General features: G+C 36.4%; 1 protein-coding gene and 1 pseudogene across 1 annotated transcript in view; one reads left to right on the top strand and one right to left on the bottom strand.

Moving 5' to 3' along the window:
* Window positions 1–22,702, top strand: part of RNF17 (ring finger protein 17) — a 179,264-nt gene that overhangs the window by 133,437 nt on the left and 23,125 nt on the right. The window contains exons 23-28 of the mRNA XM_037799896.1: window positions 3,138–3,228; window positions 4,188–4,303; window positions 5,363–5,652; window positions 17,289–17,452; window positions 20,610–20,729; window positions 21,701–21,781. Coding sequence (XP_037655824.1) covers window positions 3,138–3,228; window positions 4,188–4,303; window positions 5,363–5,652; window positions 17,289–17,452; window positions 20,610–20,729; window positions 21,701–21,781 — 862 coding nt within the window. The remainder of the gene's footprint in view (window positions 1–3,137; window positions 3,229–4,187; window positions 4,304–5,362; window positions 5,653–17,288; window positions 17,453–20,609; window positions 20,730–21,700; window positions 21,782–22,702) is intronic.
* Window positions 17,957–20,443, bottom strand: LOC119507416 (annotated as a pseudogene).

Here is a 22,702-nt window from a genome sequence, read left to right as displayed (position 1 = left end):
CTTAAAGTATTGCCATTATGTAATTTGCAAAATCTAGGAAGAGAAAACTCTGCAGGACAAATAACCTCATTTCTTCAATGAATAATTGCAATAGAAAGAAAAAAAAAAAAAAACTTTGGGAGTCTGAACCTAAAATAGAACCTTAAGAGACCTATCAACCTGAACGCATAACTATGTTATCATACTGTGGACAGTTGATTGTATACCATGGATGAATGTATGGTGTGTGAATGTAACTCAATAAAACTGAATTTAATTAAAAAAAAAAAAGACCTATCAACCATGTTTGGACCATGTTTGGATCTTAATTTGAACAAATCAGCTTTAAAAAAAAAAAAAACATTATGAGACTCAAATTTAAACACTGACTAGATAATATTTTGACATCCATTTTTTAGGTGTGTATAGTGGTGTGATTTTTGTCTTTTAAAAGATCCTTGTCTTTTAGAGATACATGCTGAAATATTTATCAATACAATGATAAGAGCTCTGGGATTGCTTCAGTGTTCGGGGGGAGAAGGGAGATGGGAGTAGGGAAATATAGGTGTGATTGTAGATGAAATAAGAGTGACCGTGAGTAGGTAATTGTCGAAGGTGGATGATGAGTTTGTTATAATGGTCTCTCCACTTTGTATATGTTGAAACATTCCATTATAAGAAGATTAAAATATATGGAGAACATTTTACCATGTCATTAAATATGTTTCTACAACATGAAGTTTTTAATGTAGCATTCCATTTTGGATGGTTATTTCATAATTTGTTATTACAGTTTTCCATTATCAGACTTCTAAGTGGTTTCCTTTTTTTTTTTTTTGCTATTAAAAATATGTAAATTGTAGATCTTTATAGTCAACTCTAGTTGTTTCTTCAGAATTGATTCCTAAAAATGAAACTGCTGGTGCCCAAAGGCAGGCATGTATTTAAGGCTTTGGTTCCATGTTGCCAAAATGTCCTCCATCAGTAACGGCCTTGTTTCTCTCTCCTATGATACCACAGTCTTGGGTCCCTTCCTCCATTTCCCCAATTAGATATGGAGGACTTAAATGCAAGCTATAGACATTATCCTACTGGGAGGCAGCCCCAAAGCATCTCTTGAGAGTCTGCTGAAAATGTACCCTCTATCTCCCAAAAAAGATATTTTATATATATAAACACACCCACATTTATGTATATAAATGTGTATATATGTAAAGAGAGATGTATGAGTTTGTATATGGGTTTTTCAGATCTGAGTACAAATAGCACTATTAAAAATCTGTTTTTAAATAAAGCTAAAAAATCCCTAAAACTTTTTCGGTATTATTATAAAAACTTTAAGCAACATGTAGGTGATTTTTTTTTAACAGATAAGCTACACTGTTTTTCCGAGCCTGTTTTTATCTTACCCTTAAGGATCCCATGAGAGAACTCTAATACACTATACAGTAACACCTAACATTTAATGAGTGCTTGCTATGGCAAACATGGTACATGGTTTACATGTATTAGTTTAATTCTCACAACAACACTGGCATGGAAACTGTTATTATCCCCACATTACAATTGAGGAAACTTGACAGAAAAATTCAGTACCTTGCCAAAAGTTAGCTACAAATGTGACATTGGTTTGATTTATCAGCTTTGATATATTTTTTAAATGATCTTAGAAAAGGATGCCTTATTCTTAGTGACCGCTTTCTGTTCTAACTGCTCATATTCTGTTTAATCTTAATAGTTTCCATAATTCACCTGTTTGTGCATGGAATATTTCTCCAATCTTACAGGCACTTGTCCCATTGTCTGTGATTACGGATAGTGACTATGGGGCCATATCTATAAATTATTAGTGTCCTGAAATGGACATCTCAGACCCACATACTACATTAATCCTATCCTGGTTTTCTCTTCCACATTAAACAGTTAATCAGAATAACTGAACAGAATTCTGTCCATCCCCTAATTGTACGTAATGTTGTAGAGTATGTGTTCCGGTGTGCACCTAATATTATATCTTGAATTGAAAAGGAATACAATCATCATTTTAAGAGTATAATAATAATAGAAGGTAACTTTCAGCACTCTGGACCAAACTGCCTTATAGTCATTATTTCAGTTAATCATCACAACAAACCTTTAAGCTATAGATATCATTTATGTATAAGGAAATTGAGTCTTCAAGAGATTATTTTATTACCCAAGGAAATAATCTACTAACTGTTGAGCTAGGATTATAAACAAGGTCTGAATCCAGAATTAGAGCTCTACCCATTATGTTCTGCCACTCTTGAGAAATCCTTAAGTTTTTTTTAAAAATGTTATGAATACCTTCAGATGTTCAAAAGTAAATATTAATAGTATGCATATCCATAATGAACCGCAGGAAAATCTTAATGTTACACTGATCTTTATATATTATCATTATTAAACCATACCTAATTCTAGGAGTTACTAATAATTTAAGCTTTTTAGCTCATAAGAATAATGTTGGGCTTCTCAATAATTAGTGTGGATTTGATGTTTAGAAACATCCAAAGTCATTTAGTTTCACCTCTGCAAACTAAGATTGTTAATGAAATAGGGTATTTTTCATTTCATTGATATGTGAGTAAAATTGAGCATTTTTTACTATGCTTATAAAAAATTAAATTTCTGTAAATTATTGAAGCTGATTTCATGGGTAGCAATTAAAATGAGATTTGAATTCCAGAAAAAGCTTCCCAAAGTGATTGGGGAGTAGAGTCACTTGCAAAGAGACTGTTCTCTTTTCTTTCATTAAATATTTTTGGAGTGCCTTCTATGCTAGACATTAGTGATATAAACATGGGCATAATATAATACATCATTCCTGCTCTCTTGGGTTTATAGTCTAGTTCACATATAAAAACATTTATAACGGATAAAAGGATACTGAAAATATGACTACTTGTTAGGGATTCTTCAATGTAGCTGCAGAAAAGATATATTTAAATAAGATAACGTCATATGTGCCATAAAGAGAATAGAGGAATGAACAAATTGCTATGAAATTGTGAAAATAATACCAAGCCATTTGTCAATTGATTTCTCACTACATATTTACTTGGTTCAAATATGTTTATATTTAGATGTCCAAAGGTATTTGTTATAAAATAAGGTGTCCTTTTTTTTTCTTTTAGACCAACTGGTGGGAGTGACAAGTGGACAGCAACAGCTTGTGACTGCCTTTCATTGTACCTAACTGGAGCTGTAGCAACTATAATCTTGCAGGTGTGTAGTGGGATAAGCAGTTACAATTTATATGTACTGATTATTTCATTTATGTTTTAATCAATTCCGTTTATTTTTCCTGTTGAGAAAATAGAAAATTATTTAGATTGCAACTTTCATTCGTCTTAAATTATAATGCCTTTTTGATAATAGATGTACCATAAATGATTATATGAATGAATAGGAACATTTCTAATGTAATATTCTTGAGTTGATAGCTTGAATGTTAAAAAATATAATATGCGATGTTACCATAATACAATTTTAAAAAATAATGTGTGTATTCTAGAGTGTATTTCTGAAGCTTAAGCCTTTTGATATTCTTTTACCAGTTAGGCTTCTAGTGAAATCTTATTAAACAGGCATAAAAGGATGGGTGAGGGGGGTGATATGAGTATGAATTTGACAAGAGCACTTAAAGATATACTCTTCAAAATATTCTTTGCCAGCTTTCCTCTTTTCTAATTTAAATATATTTTATTGCAGTAATGATTAGCAATTTCTTATGTAACTCATTATTCCGTGTTACTTTTTTCTTTCTCTGAGTGATTTCTCCACTTTTACAATTTCTTCCATATGAAGTAGAATATGCACATTATAGTTCTTTCTTTTGCTTTTCTTAGAAAAAAAAGGCATGGTTTGTAAAATATATTTTGTATTCTGTAATTTGCAAAGAGTTTAGGGGAATATAAAGACTTGTAACTGGTGGGGTTTTTTTCATTCTGGTTTTTTGGTAAGTTTCACCTTGATATTGAAGTCTTCACAAAACAACTATCTGTCCCTATTGACTTCTGTGCTGTTTTCTCTCTGATATATTCAGGTATAAAAATAATTTTTTTGGCTGCAAAATTTTTTTCTTGCTTGGGGAAACATGGAGAAAGGACCTATGAAAAGTCTATTATTTGTAAGAAGATTTCTTTTTTGTGTCTCATATTTACTTTGCTCTTAAATCACTCCAGGAAAACACCACAGCATGGCCATTGCCTGTGAAAATTTTCTGCAGAGATGAAAAAGGAGAGCATGTTGATGTTTCTAAATATTTGATTAAAAAGGGTTTGGCTTTGAAAGAAAGAAGGTATAGACTTCTTTTTTTATTTTGCCATGAGTTTGTGTTGGAGGATCTTACTTTCCTGTTTAAATGTTCATATCTATCTGTGTGCTTTCAAATCTGAATTGCAACTTGTTTTCTGTAAATGATGATTTATAAACTAATTCACAGGCACCAGTTCAGAAAAAAATTCCTTCAGAATTTCTCATTTCTTTTTTCAGGTCCATCAGCTCTTATATACTTAAAAACTTACTGACATATTTGCTTTTATACTATCCCCTTTCCTTTGACAAAATGCTAGGGAAGTTAATACTTCTGACATTATCTGCCACCACTTGTGATGCTCCTGAATGCTTTCGTAGCACTAAAGTACTGTATGCTCTCTAAAGGCAAGTTTAGGGGGTGGTTGAGAAATGATGTACTATTTTATTAATATTAATTTCCTTTTAAAGGAAAAATAAAGGAAATTACAAGAAACAAAAATCCACCATAATTCTGCTAAAACACAGCCATTGTTAATAATCTCCTTCTAGGGTTTGTTTTTGTTTTACAGTAAGCATACCTTTTCTTTTTTTAATTGAAAGGGAACAACATGAAATTTTTAAAAATTGTCAATGAATATAACATACTAACACCTAATATTTAAATAGCAACTTATTTTGAAGGGACTCATTTATCTTTGTATTATTTTATGAATGTCAGTAACTTCTCCTAGGTATGTATTTATCTATAGACTAAATTAGAATCAACCTGAAGGTGGTGTATTTCATTACATGTGATTCTATTATTAATACCTGTGTTGTACTTACTATGAGACTTTACGAGTAAATGGCATGTAAATATGAGACAGTAATTTAAAGCATTTAAGTGAAATTATGTTGCTTTTTCTCCTCAATGTCATTCATAATTCAAAACTATTTATTATAACTAAATTAAGCTCATTTTTATGAAACAGATTAGGATATCCTACACTAGAGTAAACATTTTCTTTAAATTTCAAGTATATTTGAAGGCTCTTTGTATATTATTTTCCCCAGAATTATATATTTGCTCATGTTTAGATATGTTCTTTCTTGGATGTTACAGAATTAATAAATTAAATAACAGCGATTCACTCTCTGAGAAGTCTCTCAAAATCCCCCTGGAACAAGAAAGTTCAGTAGTTAATAAGTGTATTAAAATTAACTTTGACCCTGACAAAAAAGCTGCTGATATTATCACTGAACACAAAGTGTCTGAATTTAAGGAGAAAATTCTAGAACCAAGAATGACTGGATGCTATAAACCACCAGCTATTCCTAACGTGAAAGTATTTGAGGCAACAGTCAGCTGCATTGGTGATGATGGAACTATATTTGTAGTACCTAAATTATCAGGTAAGATCTTTTATGCTGTGTAAGATTAGTCAATAAAAGTACTAGCTGGGAGCTCCAGTCTTTAGTAAGGTAGACATGGATTACAGTACCTTAGTCAAGTATTCAACCTCTTTGAACCTCAGTATCATAGGGTTCTTGTGAGGCTTAAATGAAATAACACATGCACAGTGCTTTTCACAATGCCTGGCACATAGAAATCATTTATTGAGCTTTTATATTATTATCATTATGTGTTAACAATTATGTAAGTGCTACTCTTGGTTTAAGAAGAAAGGAATTGGGAATTTCCATTTCCAGTGTTCCGGCAGGTTAAATACCTTGAACAACCCTCCAAAACGAGTCAGGTAAAATGCTGTATATATATATATTTCTTAATATATGTGAATTTATATTATTTTTAAATTGACTATTACTGAAATGGCATGACAGTAAAGAATATACCAAGTCCCAAAACAAAATGAAACCAAAGTAAGTACCAAAGTACTTTGCTAAGTACCAAAGAAGTCCTTCACCCAAATGGTTTCTTCAGGACTGTAGATCCTTGAACTTCCTCTTTGATAACTGCATAAAGTACAAGAAAAAGGAAGTAGAGCCCAAGGCCCACTAAAAGTGGGAAGTCTTATAGGGAGCCCTCACAGAAGTTGGAATCCCAAAAGATTACTCCCTCGGCACAGTATTAAGGACTAATGTGCTGATCACATTAAAAATGACTAAAAGTAGACCCCTAAACTAACTTTTTAAAAGTTATTGTAGAATATATCATAACTATTATATCAAAATGAATACCTGTGTGCATATTATCCAGGATTAGAGTGCATTACTTGTGTGCCCTTACTCAGTCATGCTTCTCTCTCACTCTTTTACCACCCAAGCCACAACCATTTTCCTGAATTTTCTGTTATTCCTTTTTTTTTGCTTTTCTATATAGTTTCCCACCTATGTGTGGATCCCTAAGCAAATTATTTAATTTTTTCATCTTTCAAACTTTATATGAACAAGACCGAACTGTGCATATTCTTGTATGACTTTTTTCACTCAATATTTTCCAGGTGCATCCACCTTCATGCGTCTCTCTGTATTTCATTCATTTCTTATGAAGGAATAGTATTCCTTTGAAAGATACAATATAACTGATAGAAATTTTATATTGTTTCTGTATTTTTGCAATTGCAAAAAACACTGCTATGAAATTAAACATACAACTATCATATGACCCAGCAAATCCACTCCTAGATAAATATACCCTGTTATGGATTGAATTGTATCCCCTAAAAAGATATAGTCCTAAAGCCCAATCTTGTGAATGTGATCCTATTTGGAAATAGCATCTTTGAAGATGTTAGTAGTTCAGATGAGGTCAAGCTAGATTAGGGTGAGTCCTAATCCAGTGTGACTGGTGTCCTTATAAGGAGAGGAAATTTGGACACACACAGAGAGAAGATAGCCATTTGATGGAGATAGAGATTGAGTTATGCCATAATCCAAAGAATGCCATGGATTGTCAGCAAGCTACTACCAGAACCCTATAAACCTCAGAGGAAGCATAGCCCTACTGACTCATTGATTTTGGACTTCTGACCTCCAAAACTGTGGGACAATAAATTTCTGTTGTTTCAAGCCATCAGTTTTGTGGTACTTTGTTACAGCAGCCTTAGGAAATTAAGACATATCCAAAGAATTGAAAACAAGGACTCAAACAGATACTTGTACATCAGTGTTCATGGCACCATTATTCACAATAGCCATATGTGGAAACAACCCAAGTGTCCATCAACATATGAATGGCTAAACAAATATCATTCAGCCATACAAAGGAATGATGTTCTGATATATGGTACAACATGGTTGAACCTTGAGGACATTTTTCTAAGTGAAGTAAGTCAGACACAAAAGGACAAATGTTGTATGATTCCACTTATATGAAATATCCAGAATAAGCTAATGTATAGAGATGGAAAGTAGATTAGAGGTTACCAGAGGCAGGAAGGAGTTATTGCTTAATGGGTACACAGTTTTGTTTGGGGTGATGAAAAATTTTTGGAACTAGATAGTGGTGATGGTTGCATAATATTGTAAATATAATTAGTGCCACTGAATTGTACACTTAAAATGGCAAGTTTTATGTTATGTATATTTCACCATAATAAAAAAAAAGATGCTGCTATGAACACTCTTATACCTGTTCCTTGATACACACTGGCAAAATTTCTAGGATACATACCCAGTGGGCAGAATTAGTTGATTATGTAGGGTTATGTGTTCATGATCACCTCTTCTAGATAATGCCAAATTGTTTTATGCAGTGGTTTCAGCAATCTGGACTCTTCACTGGAAGTGCATGAGAATTCCTACTGCTTGACATTCTTGCTAACAAGTGGTATTGTTAGACGTTTTCATCTTTGCCAATATTTGCATTTCCTTCATTTATGAGGTTCACTATCTTTTCTTATATTCAAGCCATTTGTAATCTCACCTTTGTGGAATGCCTGTCCATGTCTTTTGCTTATTTTTCGTTAGGTCTTTGTTTTCTGATTCATAGTTCTTAGTATATCCCAGATGCTTATCCTTTCTTGGTTTTGTATGTTGCCATTATCTTCTTTGTTTCTAATCTGTCTTTTCATTGTCTTTTTGATGTTTCTGACTGAACTGAAGGTCTTAATTTTAATGTAATTTTATCTATCCTCTCCTTTGGTTTTGGTTTTGGTGGGTGGATAGTTAGGTTTATTTGTCAACTTGGCCAGGTGATGTTGCCCAGGTGTCTGGTCAAGCAAGCACTGGCGTAACCATTACTGCAAGGACAATTGTGGCTGGTTAATATCGAGAAGGCTGGTTTATTAAATCATCAGTCAATTGACTGCATCTGTGGCTGTTTACATCAATGAAGGGTGTGTCTTCTGCAATGAGAGAATTTAGTCAGCTGGATTTAATCCAATCAGTCGAAGACTTCTAAGGGGGGATGGAGAGAACTTTCACTGCTTGTTCGGCTAGCCAGCATCTCCTGAGGAGTTCATCGAACACCTTCATAGGAATTGCCAGTTCGCTGCCTGCCCTATGGAATTTGGACTCCTGCATCCCCAGAGTTACATGAGACACTTTCATAAAATCTTATATTTACAGATAACTCTTGTTGCCTCTGTTTCCCTAGAGAACCCTATCTAATACAGCTTGGTACCAGGAGTGGTTCTTTAGAAACAGAATTTTTTAATGGGATTTTACAATTGGTTTTCTACTCTGATTAGAGTCAGAGGTACTAATGACTCTGTTTCCAATAATCAAGATGGCACTGACAGTCCATGGCATGAGTTGGAAATGGAGATACACAAAATGTCACTTTTGATTCTCCTAATCATACTCTTGTATGAGCCATGACTCTGGATGACAGTGTTTCTGACACCTTAAAAGAATTTTATGGAATTAAGAGGTATAATGATGTTGGCTGGTTGTTCTTAGGTACAATGGATAACGTTGTATGAGAAAGGGATGAGCTGAAAGCTTCAAGTTTGAAACTTAAATGCCGTATAACAGATGTAAAGGTTTGTGTGTGTGCCCTGAAAGAAAATCTTATTTCCTGTGGCCAAAGACTTGAGATCTCTGGAAACCAGATTCATAGTCTCATCTAAACCTCACAGGGTGTCTGCTGTTAAAGTAAGGGCATGGACTGGAAAAGAATGGGATCCTGAAAATTGGGATGGAGACATCTGGGTTGATGATAATGGCAGTGGTGACATTGGAACCCTGGATTCTGCTGAGTCTTTGCTAAATGTACCTATGGTGATCTGCCCCGAGGAAACAGTCCCTGTACCTCCAATCAGCCCTGAGGAGAAAGCTACACAACCTTCAGCCTGCCTTGAGCAGAGCTTCCTGACCTCCAGTCAGCCCTGAGGAGCCTGCCATCTATCCTCCACCTAAGAAGATTAACCCTTCAGTGTCTGCTAAACCTGTAATTACCTCCCCTGAGGAAGCAGCCCTCACTCCTCTGTCTGGAAAGATTAATCCTGTTTACAGGATGAAACTACAGTGGAATGTCCTGAGATAATTGGCTTGAAGGATACTTCTAATTCTTTTCATGACCCACCCCCAACACCAGTCATTTCTTCAAGACCTATAACTAGACTAAAGTCCCAACAGACCCTGAAGGGTGAGGTACAAAGTGTGACCAATGAGGAAGTACGCTATGCTCCATAAGAACTGCATGAGGTTTCCAATTTATATATACAGAAATCAGGGGAATATGTATGGGAATGGATATTAAGGGTGTGGGATAATGGTGAAAGGAATATGAAGTTGGATCAGGCTGAATTTATTGATATGGGCCCCCTAAGCAGAAGATTCTGCATTCAATGTTGTAGCTCCAGGGGTTAAAAAGGACATTAATTAGTTGGGTGGTTGGCTGTAACATGGATCAAAAGATGGCCAACATTACTTGAGATAGAAATGCTAGAACTACCCTGGTATAATGTAGAGAAGGGGATCCAAAGGTTTAGAGAGATTGGAGTGTTGGAGTGGATTTATCATGGAAGACCTGCTCCTACACCCCTGGAATGTCCAGAGAACACACCTTTTACCAGGACTGTGAGGAATAAATTTGTGAGACTAGCTCCATCATCCCTGAAGAGCTCTGTAGTTGCCCTTCTCTGTAGGTCAGGTATTACTGTGGTAACTGCTGTCGCTGAGCTGGAATCCTTAAGCACAATGGGGATAATCGGACCCTGTATTGGCAGAAGCCACGTGGCGGCAGTTAATCGCCAAAGACGGTGAGTGGGGCGACCATAAGGGACAGCAGGATCAAAGCAGTAGTCAAAATAATCTTGACTCACAGAGACTTATGGCATTGGCTAGTAGATCATGGAGTACCTAGCAGTAAAATGGATGGGCAGTCTACTAAATTCTTGTTTGATCTGTATAAGCAGAATTCTAGGTCAAGTGAACAAAAGTCTAACTTGAATTGCAAAAACAGAGACTCACAGCCCTTTAATCAATTCCCTGACTTGAGACAGTTTACAGACCCAGAGCCCCTTGACTGAGGGGAAGGCCAGGTAACCTTGGGGAAAGACCCTGTAACACTGCCCAAAATTTATACTGTTAATCTTCCTCCAAGCCTTCCTTAAGGGGACCCTCGACTTTTTACCAGGGTAACTCTGTATTGGGGAAAATGAAATGATCAGATACTTCAGGGGTTATTAGACACTGGCTCAGAAGTGACATTAATTCCAAGAGACCCAAAACATCACTCTGGTCCACGAGTCAGAGTTGGGGCTTACGGAGGTCAGGTGACAGATGGAGTTTTAGCTCAGGTACATCTCACAGTGGGTCCAGTTGGTCCCCAGACCCATTCTGGTTATTTCCCAAGTTCCAAGTTGTATAATTGGAATAGACATACTCAGGAACTGGCAGAATCCCCACATTGGTTCCCTGACTCATGGAGTGAGGGTTATTTTGGTAGGAAAGGCAAGTGGAAGCCACTAAAACTTCCCCTGCCTAGCAAAATAGTAAACCAGAAGCAATACCAGATTGCTGGAGGGATTGCAGAGATTAATGCCACTCTTAAGGACTTGAAGGACGCAGGGATGGTGATTGCCACCACATCCCCATTCAACTCTCCTATTTGGCCTGTGCAGAAAACAGATGGATCTTGGAGGATGACAGTGGATATCATAAGCTTAACCAGATGGTGACCCCAATTGCAGCTGCTGTCCCAGATGTGGTATCATTGCTTGAGTAAATCAACACATCCCCTGGTACCTGGTATGCAGCTGTTGATCTGGCAAATGCTTTTATCTCAATAGCTGTTAGTAAGGACCACCAGAAACAGTTTGTATTCAGCTGGCAAGGCCAGCAGTTTACATTCACTGTCTTATCTCAGGGGCATGTCAACTCTCCAGCCCTATCTCATAGTATGTCCACAGGGACCTTGATTGTTTCTCCCTCCCACAGGACATCACGCTGGTCCATTATATTGATGAGATCATGTTGATTGGACCTAGTGAGCAAGCAGTAGCAACTACTATAAATTTGTTGGTAAGGCATTTGTGTATCAGAGGATGGGAGATAAATCCAACAAAAATACAGGGGCCTTCCACCTCAGTAAAATTTCTGGTTGTCCAGTAGTGTGGGGCATGTCAAGATATCCCTTCTAAGGTGAAGGATAAGCTGTTGCATCCCCCTTCCTTGCCCCCATGACAAAAAAAAGAGGCACAATGCCTGGTTGGCCTCTTTGGATTTTGGAGACAACATATTCCTCATTTGAGTGTGCTACTCCAACCTGTTTGCCGAGTGACTGGAAAAGCTTCCAGTTTTGAGTGGGGGACCAGAACGAGAGGAGGCTCTGTGACAGGTCCAGGCTGCTGTGCAAGCAGCTCTGCCACTTGAACCATATGATCAAGCTGATTCAGTGGTGCTGGAAGTGTCAGTGGCAAATAGAGATGCTCTTTGGAGCCTTTGGCAGGCTTCTGTAGGAGAATCATGACTCATGACTGTAGGATTTTAGAGTGAAGCCTTACCATCCTTTCCTTTTGAGAAACAGCTTTTGCCTGCTGTTGTGTCTTATTAAAGACAGAATGCCTTACCATGGGCCTCCAAGTTACCATGAGACCCGAGTTGCTTATCATGAACTGGGTGTTGTCCAACCCACCAAGCCATAAAGTTGGGTGTGCATGCGCACAGCAGCACCATCATAAAATGGAAATGGTATATATGATATAGGTCTCGAGGGGGTCCTGACCACAGCAAAAGTAAGTTACATGAGAAAGTGGCCCAAATGCCCATGGCCCCCACTCCTGCCACATTACCTTCTCCTTCCCAGCCCACAGCTATGGTCTCTTGTGGAGTTCCTCATAATCATTTGACAGAGAAAGAGAAAACTCGGGCCTGGTTTACAAATGATTCTACACGATACGCAGTCACCAGTACGAAAGTGGACAACTGCAACACTGCAGCCCCTTTCTGGGATATCCCTGAAGGACAGTGGCGAGGGGAAATCCTCCCAGTGGGTGGAACTTCAAACAGTGCACCTGATTGTTCATTTTGCTTGGAAGGAGACTTGGCCAGGGGTGCATTTGTATCCTGATTCATGGGCTGTTGCCAATGATTTGGCTGGGTGATCAGGGACTTGGAAGGAACATGACTGGAAAATTGATGACAAAGAAGTCTGGGGAGGAGGTATGTGGATAGACCTTTCTGAGTGGGCAAAAAACATGAAGATATTTGTGTCCCATGTGAATGCTCCCCAGAGAGTGACTTCAGCAGAAGATTTTATTAACCAAGTGGATAAGATGACCCATTTGCTGGATACCAGTCAGCCTCTTTCCCCAGCCACTCCTGTCAGTGCCCAATGGGCTCATGAACAAAGTGGTCATGGTGGTAGGTATGGAGGTTATGCATGGGCTCAGCAACATGGGCTTCCACTTACCAAGGCCGACCTGGCCACAGCCACTGCTGAGTGCCCAATCTGTCAGCAGCAGAGACCCACACTCAGTCCCCAATATGGCACCATTCCCCAAAGTGATCAAACTGCTACCTGGTGGCAGGTTGATTACATTGGACGACTTCCATCATGTGTGGAAGGGTAGGTGATTTGTTTTCACTGGAATAGACACATACTCTGGATATGGGTTTGCCTTCCCTGCATACAATGCTTCTGCCAAAACTACCATCTGTGGACTTATGGAATGCCTTATCCATAGTCATGGTATTCCACACAGCATTGCTTCTGACCAAGGAACCTACTGCACAGCAAATGAAGTGAGAGAATGGGCACATGCTCATGAATTCTCTAGTTTTACCATGTTCCCCATCATCCAGAGGCAGCTGGGTTGACAGTACTGTGGATTGGCCTTTTGAAGACTCAGTTATGGCACCAACTAGGTGGCAATACCTTGTAGGGCTGGGGCAGTGTTTTCCAAGAGACTGTGTATGCTCTGAATCAGTATCTACTCTATGGTGCTGTTTCTCCCATGGGCAGGATTCATGGGTCCAAGAATCAAGGGGTGGAAACATGAGTGGCACCACTCACTATCATGCCTAATGATCCACTAAGAAAATTTTTTGCTTCCTGTCCTTGCAGCCTTAAGCTCTGCTGGTCTGTAAGGTTAGTTCCAAAAGGAGGAGTGCTTCCACCAGGAGAAACAATTCCATTGAACTGGAAGTTAAGACTGCCACCTGGCCACTTTGGGCTTCTCATGCCTCTGAATCAACAGGCAAGGAAGGGGATTACTGTACTGGCTGGGGTGATGGATCCTAACTATCAAGGGGAAATAGGACTGCAGCTACACAATGGAGGTAAAGAAGAGTTTTCCTGGAATACAGGAGATCCCCTAGGGCGTCTCTTAGTACTGCCATGCCCTGTGACTAAAATCAATGGAAAACTGCAACAACCCAATCCAGGCAGGATGACCAGTGGCCCAGAAACTTCAGGAATGAAGGTTTGGGTCACACCACCAGGCAAAGAACTACAGCCAGCTGAAGTGCTTGCTGAGGGTAAAGGGAACATGGAATGGGTAGTGGAAGAAAGAAGGTAGTGCTAAATATGAACAATGACCACGTAGCCGGTTACAGGAATGAGGACTATAAAGGCATGAATATTTGTTCCTTGTTTTGTTATGACTGTGTTTTTCAGTTTGTAAGATTTAAGTTATAGGAAATCAAGCTTAAGAGTCAGTGTTACCCAAGGACTTGCACCCTATTCTGGAGAGATTTAGAGTGCATTTCCAGTTGAACACAGGAGACCTGAGTATTGTTAGGCAAAACGTATGTCTGTTATTGTGTTCTATTTAGAGATTAAGTATGGTTTAAGGTGATATGAATAGCTGCCAAGTTGACAGGGGGCGGACTGTGATGGTTAGGTTCATGTGTCAGTTTGGCCAGGTGATGTTGCCCAGGTGTCTGGTCAAGCAAGCACTGGCCTAACCATTACTGCAAGGACATTTGTGGCTGGTTAATAAACCAGAAGGCTGGTTTATTAAATCATCAGTCAGTTGACTGCATCTGCAGTTGATTACGTCAGTGAAGGGTGTGTCTTCCGCAAGAAAGAATTGAATCAGCTGGATTTAATCCAATCAGTTGAAGGCTTTTAAAGGAGGAGAGAGAGAACCTTCACTTCTTTGGCTAGCCAGCATCTCCTGAGGAGTTCATTGAACTCCTTCATCAGAGTTACCAGTATGGAATTTGTACTTATGCATCCTGCCTACAGAATTTGGACCCATGCATCCCCACAGTTGTGTGAGACACTTTTATAAAATCTTATATTTACAGATTCTTGTTGGTTCTGTTTCCCTAGAGAAACCTAACAATACAGTGGGGTATTTTTGTGTTGGTTTTTTGTTGTTTTTTTTTTTTTGCGGGGGGAGGGCGCATCTCATAAGAAATTTTTCTTTACTCTGGGTTCAGAAAGATATTCCACTAATAGTTTTAATGTTTTTGGTTTTGTTTTTTACATTGTCTTTAATCCATCTTGGAATTTATTTTGGAATAGGTATGAAGAAGAGTTCCAGTTTCACTTTTTTAATATACTTAATCAATTGTCACAATCCAGTTCCTTAATGCTCCACATTTTCCCCCCCAATCTGCAGTGCCATTTTTGTCAAAATTTTCAACCCATGCATACGTTGTTTCTGGACTCTGTATTGTTTTATTGCTATTTGTATATCCCTGCACCATTACCACTGTTGTCCTTAGTGTAGCATAAACTATTTTGTAATATGTATACAATTTATTTATTCTGTATTCCATGAAACAGAAAATCTGTTGGAGCATCTCCCTGCCTTGTTCTTTAGGAAAACCTTGGCTCTTTAATTCTTGTGCTCTCTTCAACATATTCTGTTGTTTCTGTATGTTACACTGGGTGCAAAGTGGTATAAGGTCAAAAAGCACAGCCAAAGTTAGGCTAGACATCAGGATGGAAAATTTTTATAATATCCTGAACCTTTTTGGCTTTGGAAATGTAGATAGATATAGCAGAAAAAAATTAAAAGGTGATGTACCTTTTTAGAATTAGAAACTATAGGAAATGATAGGGAAAGAACTTATACAAAGATAGCTGTATGTAAGATATAGGAGTACAGCCTGGCTAGAAGAAGTGATGAAATTTCATAAAAATAAGAAAGTTTGGATGTGATCAAATAGAAAGCCATTGTAAGTCATTCAGTGTTTTAGTATGATGACATATCAGGGCTGCCTTCCGTGATTTTTCCTCTTCTTCCCCATGGTTAAATATTTTTGTGATTCTATAAGCCTTGAGATCCTTAAGAACATAAAAATCCTGGAACCCCACTTTTTTGGCACACCACAGAGCAGCAGTGATACCTTGATACCTGTGGTTGACAGAACTTAGAAATTCTATTATGGGATCTTCATGTTGATTATTTTTACTGAAACACTGGCTTCACTGTCCAGATAACCTGAGTATTCTTCCAACATGGATGAGGAGAAATATAGTGCTGGTTTTTAAAGTCTTAGAACAACTTTCAGATCAGTGTTAGCATAAACTGGTAATAAGGGTGGGAGTGGTTCCAGGTTTGTAAGACCTGCACTTGTACCTTTTTGGAAGCTCTCTAAGAGAAATATAGAATGAAAAAAGTAATCACAACAAATTACTAGATATTCAAGTCTCTCTGAATCTTGGATCCTTTCTGAGATCCCCTTAGGCTTCTGCACAAATGCTTCCTGACCACAACGTGCACCCATTCAGAATATAACTCCCAGCAACTCACAGTCACTGGGCTTAAACTTCGTTAGCTCTGTAGCCATTCCACCTATGGATGAGGGCTTGGTAACTATGAATTTGCTGAGATTCTTGTTTCAGTTTATTTGATCTCCTAAATACAGTTTTTTTTTTTTAGTTTGAAAAGCAGAATCTGTGCAGTTGGCTATTATGGAAGAAGTGAACAATTTTAAGACCTCTAGCAATAATGCTTAATCCAGAAGCTTTGCTTGATGTGTATAAATAATCATAGCTAAAATTTATTGGGTGTTATGTGCCAGGCAGTGTGCTAGGTGTTTTTACATTTAATCCTTACCACGATACTAATTATACCAGTTGGTATTACTGTATCAATTTACAAAAGAATAAACTCAGGCTTGTGGAGGCAAAGAAACTATCCAAGATCAGACAACTAAAGTGGTAGAACTGGAATGGGAACTGACTCCAGAGCTTGCCTTCTATGGTATCAATTTTGGGGATATATATTTACTGTGTAAATAATGGGTCAAGGAAGCAGTAAAAAGCAAAATTAAAATTTTAATTTTATATCCCAAGCATTATGCTGTGTCTTAGCATCAAGTAATACGTATCTTGTGTTGTATTTTATTTAGATGTGTTGTCAAACTGACATTATCTTAAATTGGTAATTCTGGTATGTTTTTAGAATTTTTGATGTTTGCACTTCAGAATAGTGCTTGCATTTGTAATTTTAAAATCAAAATAATTATTTTACCTGCTACTAGTCAATAGTAGGTTTTGAAACAAATAGAAGCTACTGACTTGAATTAGATATTTGTTAAACCACTTATGTGGGGAATAACTTTTAATTCCTTATAGTATTATCTAAGTTGTGAAGTAATTAAAGATTGGTGGTAATTCATATTGAAAACTAGAAGGGAATTTTTCCTAAATACTTTATTTTTTTAAATAATTTCTTCAGAATTCGAGCTAATAACAATGATGAATGAAATTCAGAGTAATGTGAAATGCCTTGGTCTTTTGGAACCTTATTTCTGGAAAAAAGGAGAAGCTTGTGCAGTAAGAGGGTCAGATACTATGTGGTATCGAGGCAAGGTATTGGAAGTTGTTGGTGGCTCTATCAGGGTGAGTCTGATACTTCTTTTTTTTTACTGTAACTTTAAATTTTACTACAGAGGTTTTCTCAATACCTTATCAAAACAAACACACACCAACCCTCCTTCCCAAATCTGTAAATATACAGACGTATCAGTTGGAAGGCAGAGAAGTATTAACTTCAAATAGTTCATTTTAATTATGAATTAGTATTGCCATTTCTAGAAATAGTAATGACACTGTATCAATACACCAATATCCATGACTAATATGTAAACTTGTAAAGATCCTGTCAATTGCCTATCTTGCTGGGCAAGTAGAAGTATTTCTATGAAATCTTTTGAGAAACAATGTTAAAAATTTTACAAGGCCTAAAAATACAGTTTAACAAAGTTTAATATGAAAAAGGGAAGCACCAAATTGGTAAAAGTCTTTTGGCTTTCTTACAAATGGTATCTTTGTAATCTCCATCTTTTGAAGCATGAAGAATTTTTTCAGGAAAAATTAATTGAAGATTTTGCTTCCCATGTAACTTCATGTGTCAGAGTCACGTCTAGAATCTGGTGTACTGTCATCTAGCCCATCACTTTCCTTGTCTAATCTTTCATAGATGATCCTATCATGAAATCCTCACATAGGATAGTCCATCCTGGGCCCTCTTCTGATTTCATTTCAGCCTCTTTGGCTTTTGGATTCCTCCCAGGACTTTTCTCATTTTTACTTCTATCCACTCTGCTAAGAACACTGATGAAATCTTTCTTAGAAACTATTGATATCAACTTAGCACACCTTCTAATAGAACCCCCAGTTTCTTTAACCTTTTCATCAACATTCTTTTGATGCCTCTGAATAGCATTAAATAATTGCACCACACACCTTTTGCAATTCTCTGAAGATTTCTCTGTTTCTTTGTCTTTGACAACATCTGGCTTTACTCGACATATCATTTCCCACTCCCACTTTCTGTCAAGCTGTTTTCTTTTCTCTAGTCTCTCTTGCTTTAACTTTTTCCTTTTCCAGATCTTTATTTTTGAACAAAATGGTGGATTTACTTCTCAGAGTTTTTTTGTTAAGGATCTTAGCCATGGCATCTGCCCAGCTCAAATTAGCTCCAACACCAGCTTCTGCAGCATTCTCATTTTCTTTGTCACAGGGTTCAACATCATCCTCTTGTCTGCTTCTATTGCTTCATCAGAAAATGAAAATTGGTCCTTTTCCGATCCACAGCTTCCTATAAAACATGTGCTGTCAGCGGTGTCTTTGTATTCATCTTCCAGCTCCCTTGCTGCAGCCCTAGTTATCATTTTCTTTTTCTTCTTTAGGATATTTTATGCCCTGCCCCCATTTGATCCCTTACCAGAAGCACCTGATACTTTTTTGTGACTTTTCTGAGCTTAATACTATAACATTAAGAGGTCTTTTGATTCTAAACACATGAAAATTTGCCTAAAACACCATTTAATGAATTAATTAGCTTTGGAAGACCAGGTAGATGTGTAACATATTTATTTGTAATGAGAATTTTTCTTTTTATTTTCAAGTATATTCAGTGACCTGAACAACCCCCAGATTTTTCCACATAGAGATTTGGCCACTAGTACGTTGATGGCTGGACCACTTATTTGTAATTAATAGTCCTATTTAATATAGGGTGTTAAATAAAACAACTTGTTTTTCAGTAAGGTAAATATCTCCCCAGCAAATTTGTTTAATCTCCAGCTAGTCCTCTCAGGAAAAGGGCTACTTTCCACAATACTGAGATATTCATTCAAAATCTTTAGAAACAATTGTATGATTTGAAAATTGCTTGTTAAAATATAGATGAAATTACTTCCATTTACAATATATTCACTAAGTAAAATAATGAAATTGATAAAGTACTTTATCAGATATTCAGCACTTGGAAATTTTAGTTTTAATAAAGCGGTAATGGAAAAATTAAGGAGAAAAGTCTTTTGTTTCTCCTTGGACAGTAATTTATTTCCTATCTGGTGATGATACCTAAAAATATATATAACACTTGAGGTTTTTACGCTCCTTTCACAAATGTGTATTCATATTTTACAATTTGTTTATAGCCATCATAGATGAAGATTATTATTCCATTTTACTAAGAAAATTGAGATTTAGGTTCAGTGATCTGCCCACAGTACCCAATTAGTGAGTGGTGATGCTAGGGTTCATATCTGAACATCTGAGTCCTTATTTTATGATTCTAAGTCTTTTGCTTTTTTCTGTTGGACTACAAGCTTTAATGGTTCTAACAGAAGTAAGTGATTTCTAATTTTGGGTGAGTACTTAAGCATCAGGATACCTACAGATGCATTTGTGTATATGCAAATGGATCAGTTTTCACACACATTTGAATTGTTCAGATAACCCAGACCCTTTTCTTCTTTAATACAAAGGTATATTGAAACCAGATTTTCATCAAATTATCTTAAGTTATAAACGTTACATAAGTGGAATCCAAAAATTGTATATTTTAACTCATTTTAAATCATGGCGTTTTATTTCTCCTGCAGTTATTTTTACATTTCAAACTTATACACAGTAAATTACACAAAACAAGTTTTTCATTCCTTAGCATGTTATCTTTCAAAGTATATCCTATGACCCACGTTAAGAAATAAATTTTATATTATGATCTATATACATATTTATATAAATAAATACATAGTGAAACAAATGTTTCATGAAATTCTACTCACCCTAACCACCCATGGCGTACTCCTATTTTTAATTCAATACTAATTCATTTTTTAAGTGCTGATTGCCAAGCCAACCCAATTAAGTAGAGAGATGTTAATTTTGTTACATTGAGGCAGAAAAAAAATAATTTATTGGTATTCCTTATTCCTAATACAATTTAGAAATTGAACTAAAAAAATTAAATTTCAGAAGCATTTCAAAAAAGGATTGCTCTCAAGAATTTGTAAATCTAGTAAGACACATTTCAAGAGGAAAAAAAAAGTTCTGATTTGTATAGGTTATGTGTAAGGAAACCTTTTGATATGCCATTGGATGAGGGAATACAATGTTGATTTTTTTCTTCTGGAGATTTTTAAAATTCGAATTTAGTTATCTTTCCAGGATGGCTTTAAAAAAAAAAAAAAAAAAGGAGTTCCTTCTGCCCCTTAGCTTTTAGTAATAAATTTTAATTATAAACTTTATTTGCATGTTTCAGGTACAGTATTTAGATCATGGATTCACTGAGAAGATTCCACAGTGTCATCTTTACCCTATATTGTTGTATCCTGATAAACCCCAGTTTTGTATTCCATGTCAGCTCTATAATACCATACCTGTAAGTAAACACTAATTTCTGGGATGATTAGTTTTAGATATTTTTAATTAATAATAATTTTTAGACCTTAGAATAATAAAATAAAAGTCCCTAAAATAAAGTTCCTTTCAGTTGCAACAAAATGATAAAATACCTAAAATTAACTTTAAAAGACAGATAAAGGACCTATATGAAGAAAACTACAAAATTGTGCCAGAGTATATTTTTTAAATCTGAGTAAAGAGACATAATGTGTTCATCGAGTAGAAGATGTAAATTTGAAAAATTTTAGTTATTCTTTCAAATGAAATTACAACAAATTTGATGATGGAAATCAGATAAAGGAGTGGTGTATGATTTATCTCTTGCTGAATAACAACTTACCCCAAAACTTAGTGGTCTAAAACAGCAATAAATATTATCTCAGTCAGTTTCTGAGGCTCAGGGATTGGGAGTGGCTTGGCTAGAGGCGTGTGGCTAGGGATGTGTCATGATATTGCAGTTAAGATGTTGACCAGAAGCATAGTCACCATTTCAGACACTCATCCACATGGCTGTCGGCAGGAAGCCTACCTTCTTCACTGGCTTTGGGTAGGGGCTCTCGGTTTCTTTCCATATGAACCTCTTAACACACAAAAACATAAAAATTATTACAACTTAATAAATACATACTGTAGGCATTGTACAAGCAATGTCTTGGCAAATTAGGTCTCTTTTTAGAGCTTTAAATGTGATGCTTTTGATTTTAATCTAGGTTTATATTTTTAAAAGCATAAAATGTTTTATGTGGGTATCATAGGGAAAACCCTAAATTACTAGTTTCTTAAGATCCTTTTGATCATATAGTGATGATATGTTCTGAAAACTGCTTGTATATTTTGCATATTGCCTGTTATTATCTGTTTATAGCAACTTGTGTGTATCTTGATTTGCTTCCTTCTCTGTCTTATTTTGTGAGAGTAAAAGAACTTGAGTTTATTAATCCTGAATAGGTTGGGAATATCTGGCAACCAGATGCAATAGAACTCCTTCAGGAACTGCTTTCAAAGAGAGAGGTGGAAATTCACATCATGGTAATTTGTATTTAAAACATATATAGTTGGTTTAAATTATTTGCCATGGTATAACTAACACGATTTAAGGGATATTTTTTATGATAAGCAATGTTACATGCATTATTGTATGAATGTAAATTACCCATTAACATAAAAGGAGTTACCTAGGTAAACAATCCTAGGATTGTTTCAAATAAACCTAATTTTGAACAAGTTCCTGGGAACTTCCTAAGCATTTAAGTCAATAATTTGAAAGATTCTTTACCAAGAATTTACTCATTTTGATGCAGTGCACAATATCAAAGAATTTGAGATGTTTGTAAACATATGTAGTGGTTTTCAGGATGATACTGTGGATGTAGCACTATGTTAGAGGCAGGTGGTTCAAAGAGAGTCTGTTATGATTCTTGTCCTTAAAGATCTTATCTAGTCAGTGAAACAAGATATAAACCTAAAAAATTAAGAGTACAAGAAACTTATGAGAGCCAAGTTCCTAAAAATAATGAGTGCAATAGGAATTTAGAGATGTTAGGAATTGAGGTGGCCCTTAAAGAAAGAATGGTAAAGTTTTCCCAGCTGAAATGACATACCCAGAGGCATAGAGAGACAGAAATGAGCATGACACATTTTCAGAAAATAGTATAACTGTTTGGATAAAATAATAGAGGTTTTGGTAGGGAGTAGTAGTGATGAATAGGATTCAAGCCAGAGAGGGGTCAGTCAGTGGGGCACCACTGGAAGTTTCTGAGCAGTGAGATAAGAAGATTAACCTGCAGCTATGTCTGATGATTCAAATGCAAAGATGCAAAAACTGTAAGGAAAGTGTATGATAGGGTGATAAAGACTTGAAAAGAGCCACTTAAATAAGAAATTGGAAAAGGTTTGCTATTGCTTATGTTAGTATCAAGAGCCCCTCTCTAGTTACTCATCTTCCTTGGA

This window comes from Choloepus didactylus, chromosome 12 (assembly GCF_015220235.1).
Source record: "Choloepus didactylus isolate mChoDid1 chromosome 12, mChoDid1.pri, whole genome shotgun sequence".
Taxonomy (NCBI): Eukaryota; Metazoa; Chordata; class Mammalia; order Pilosa; family Megalonychidae; genus Choloepus; species Choloepus didactylus.
The sequence above is the reverse complement of the archived record's forward strand: the minus strand, read 5'-3'. Positions and strand labels throughout refer to the sequence as shown.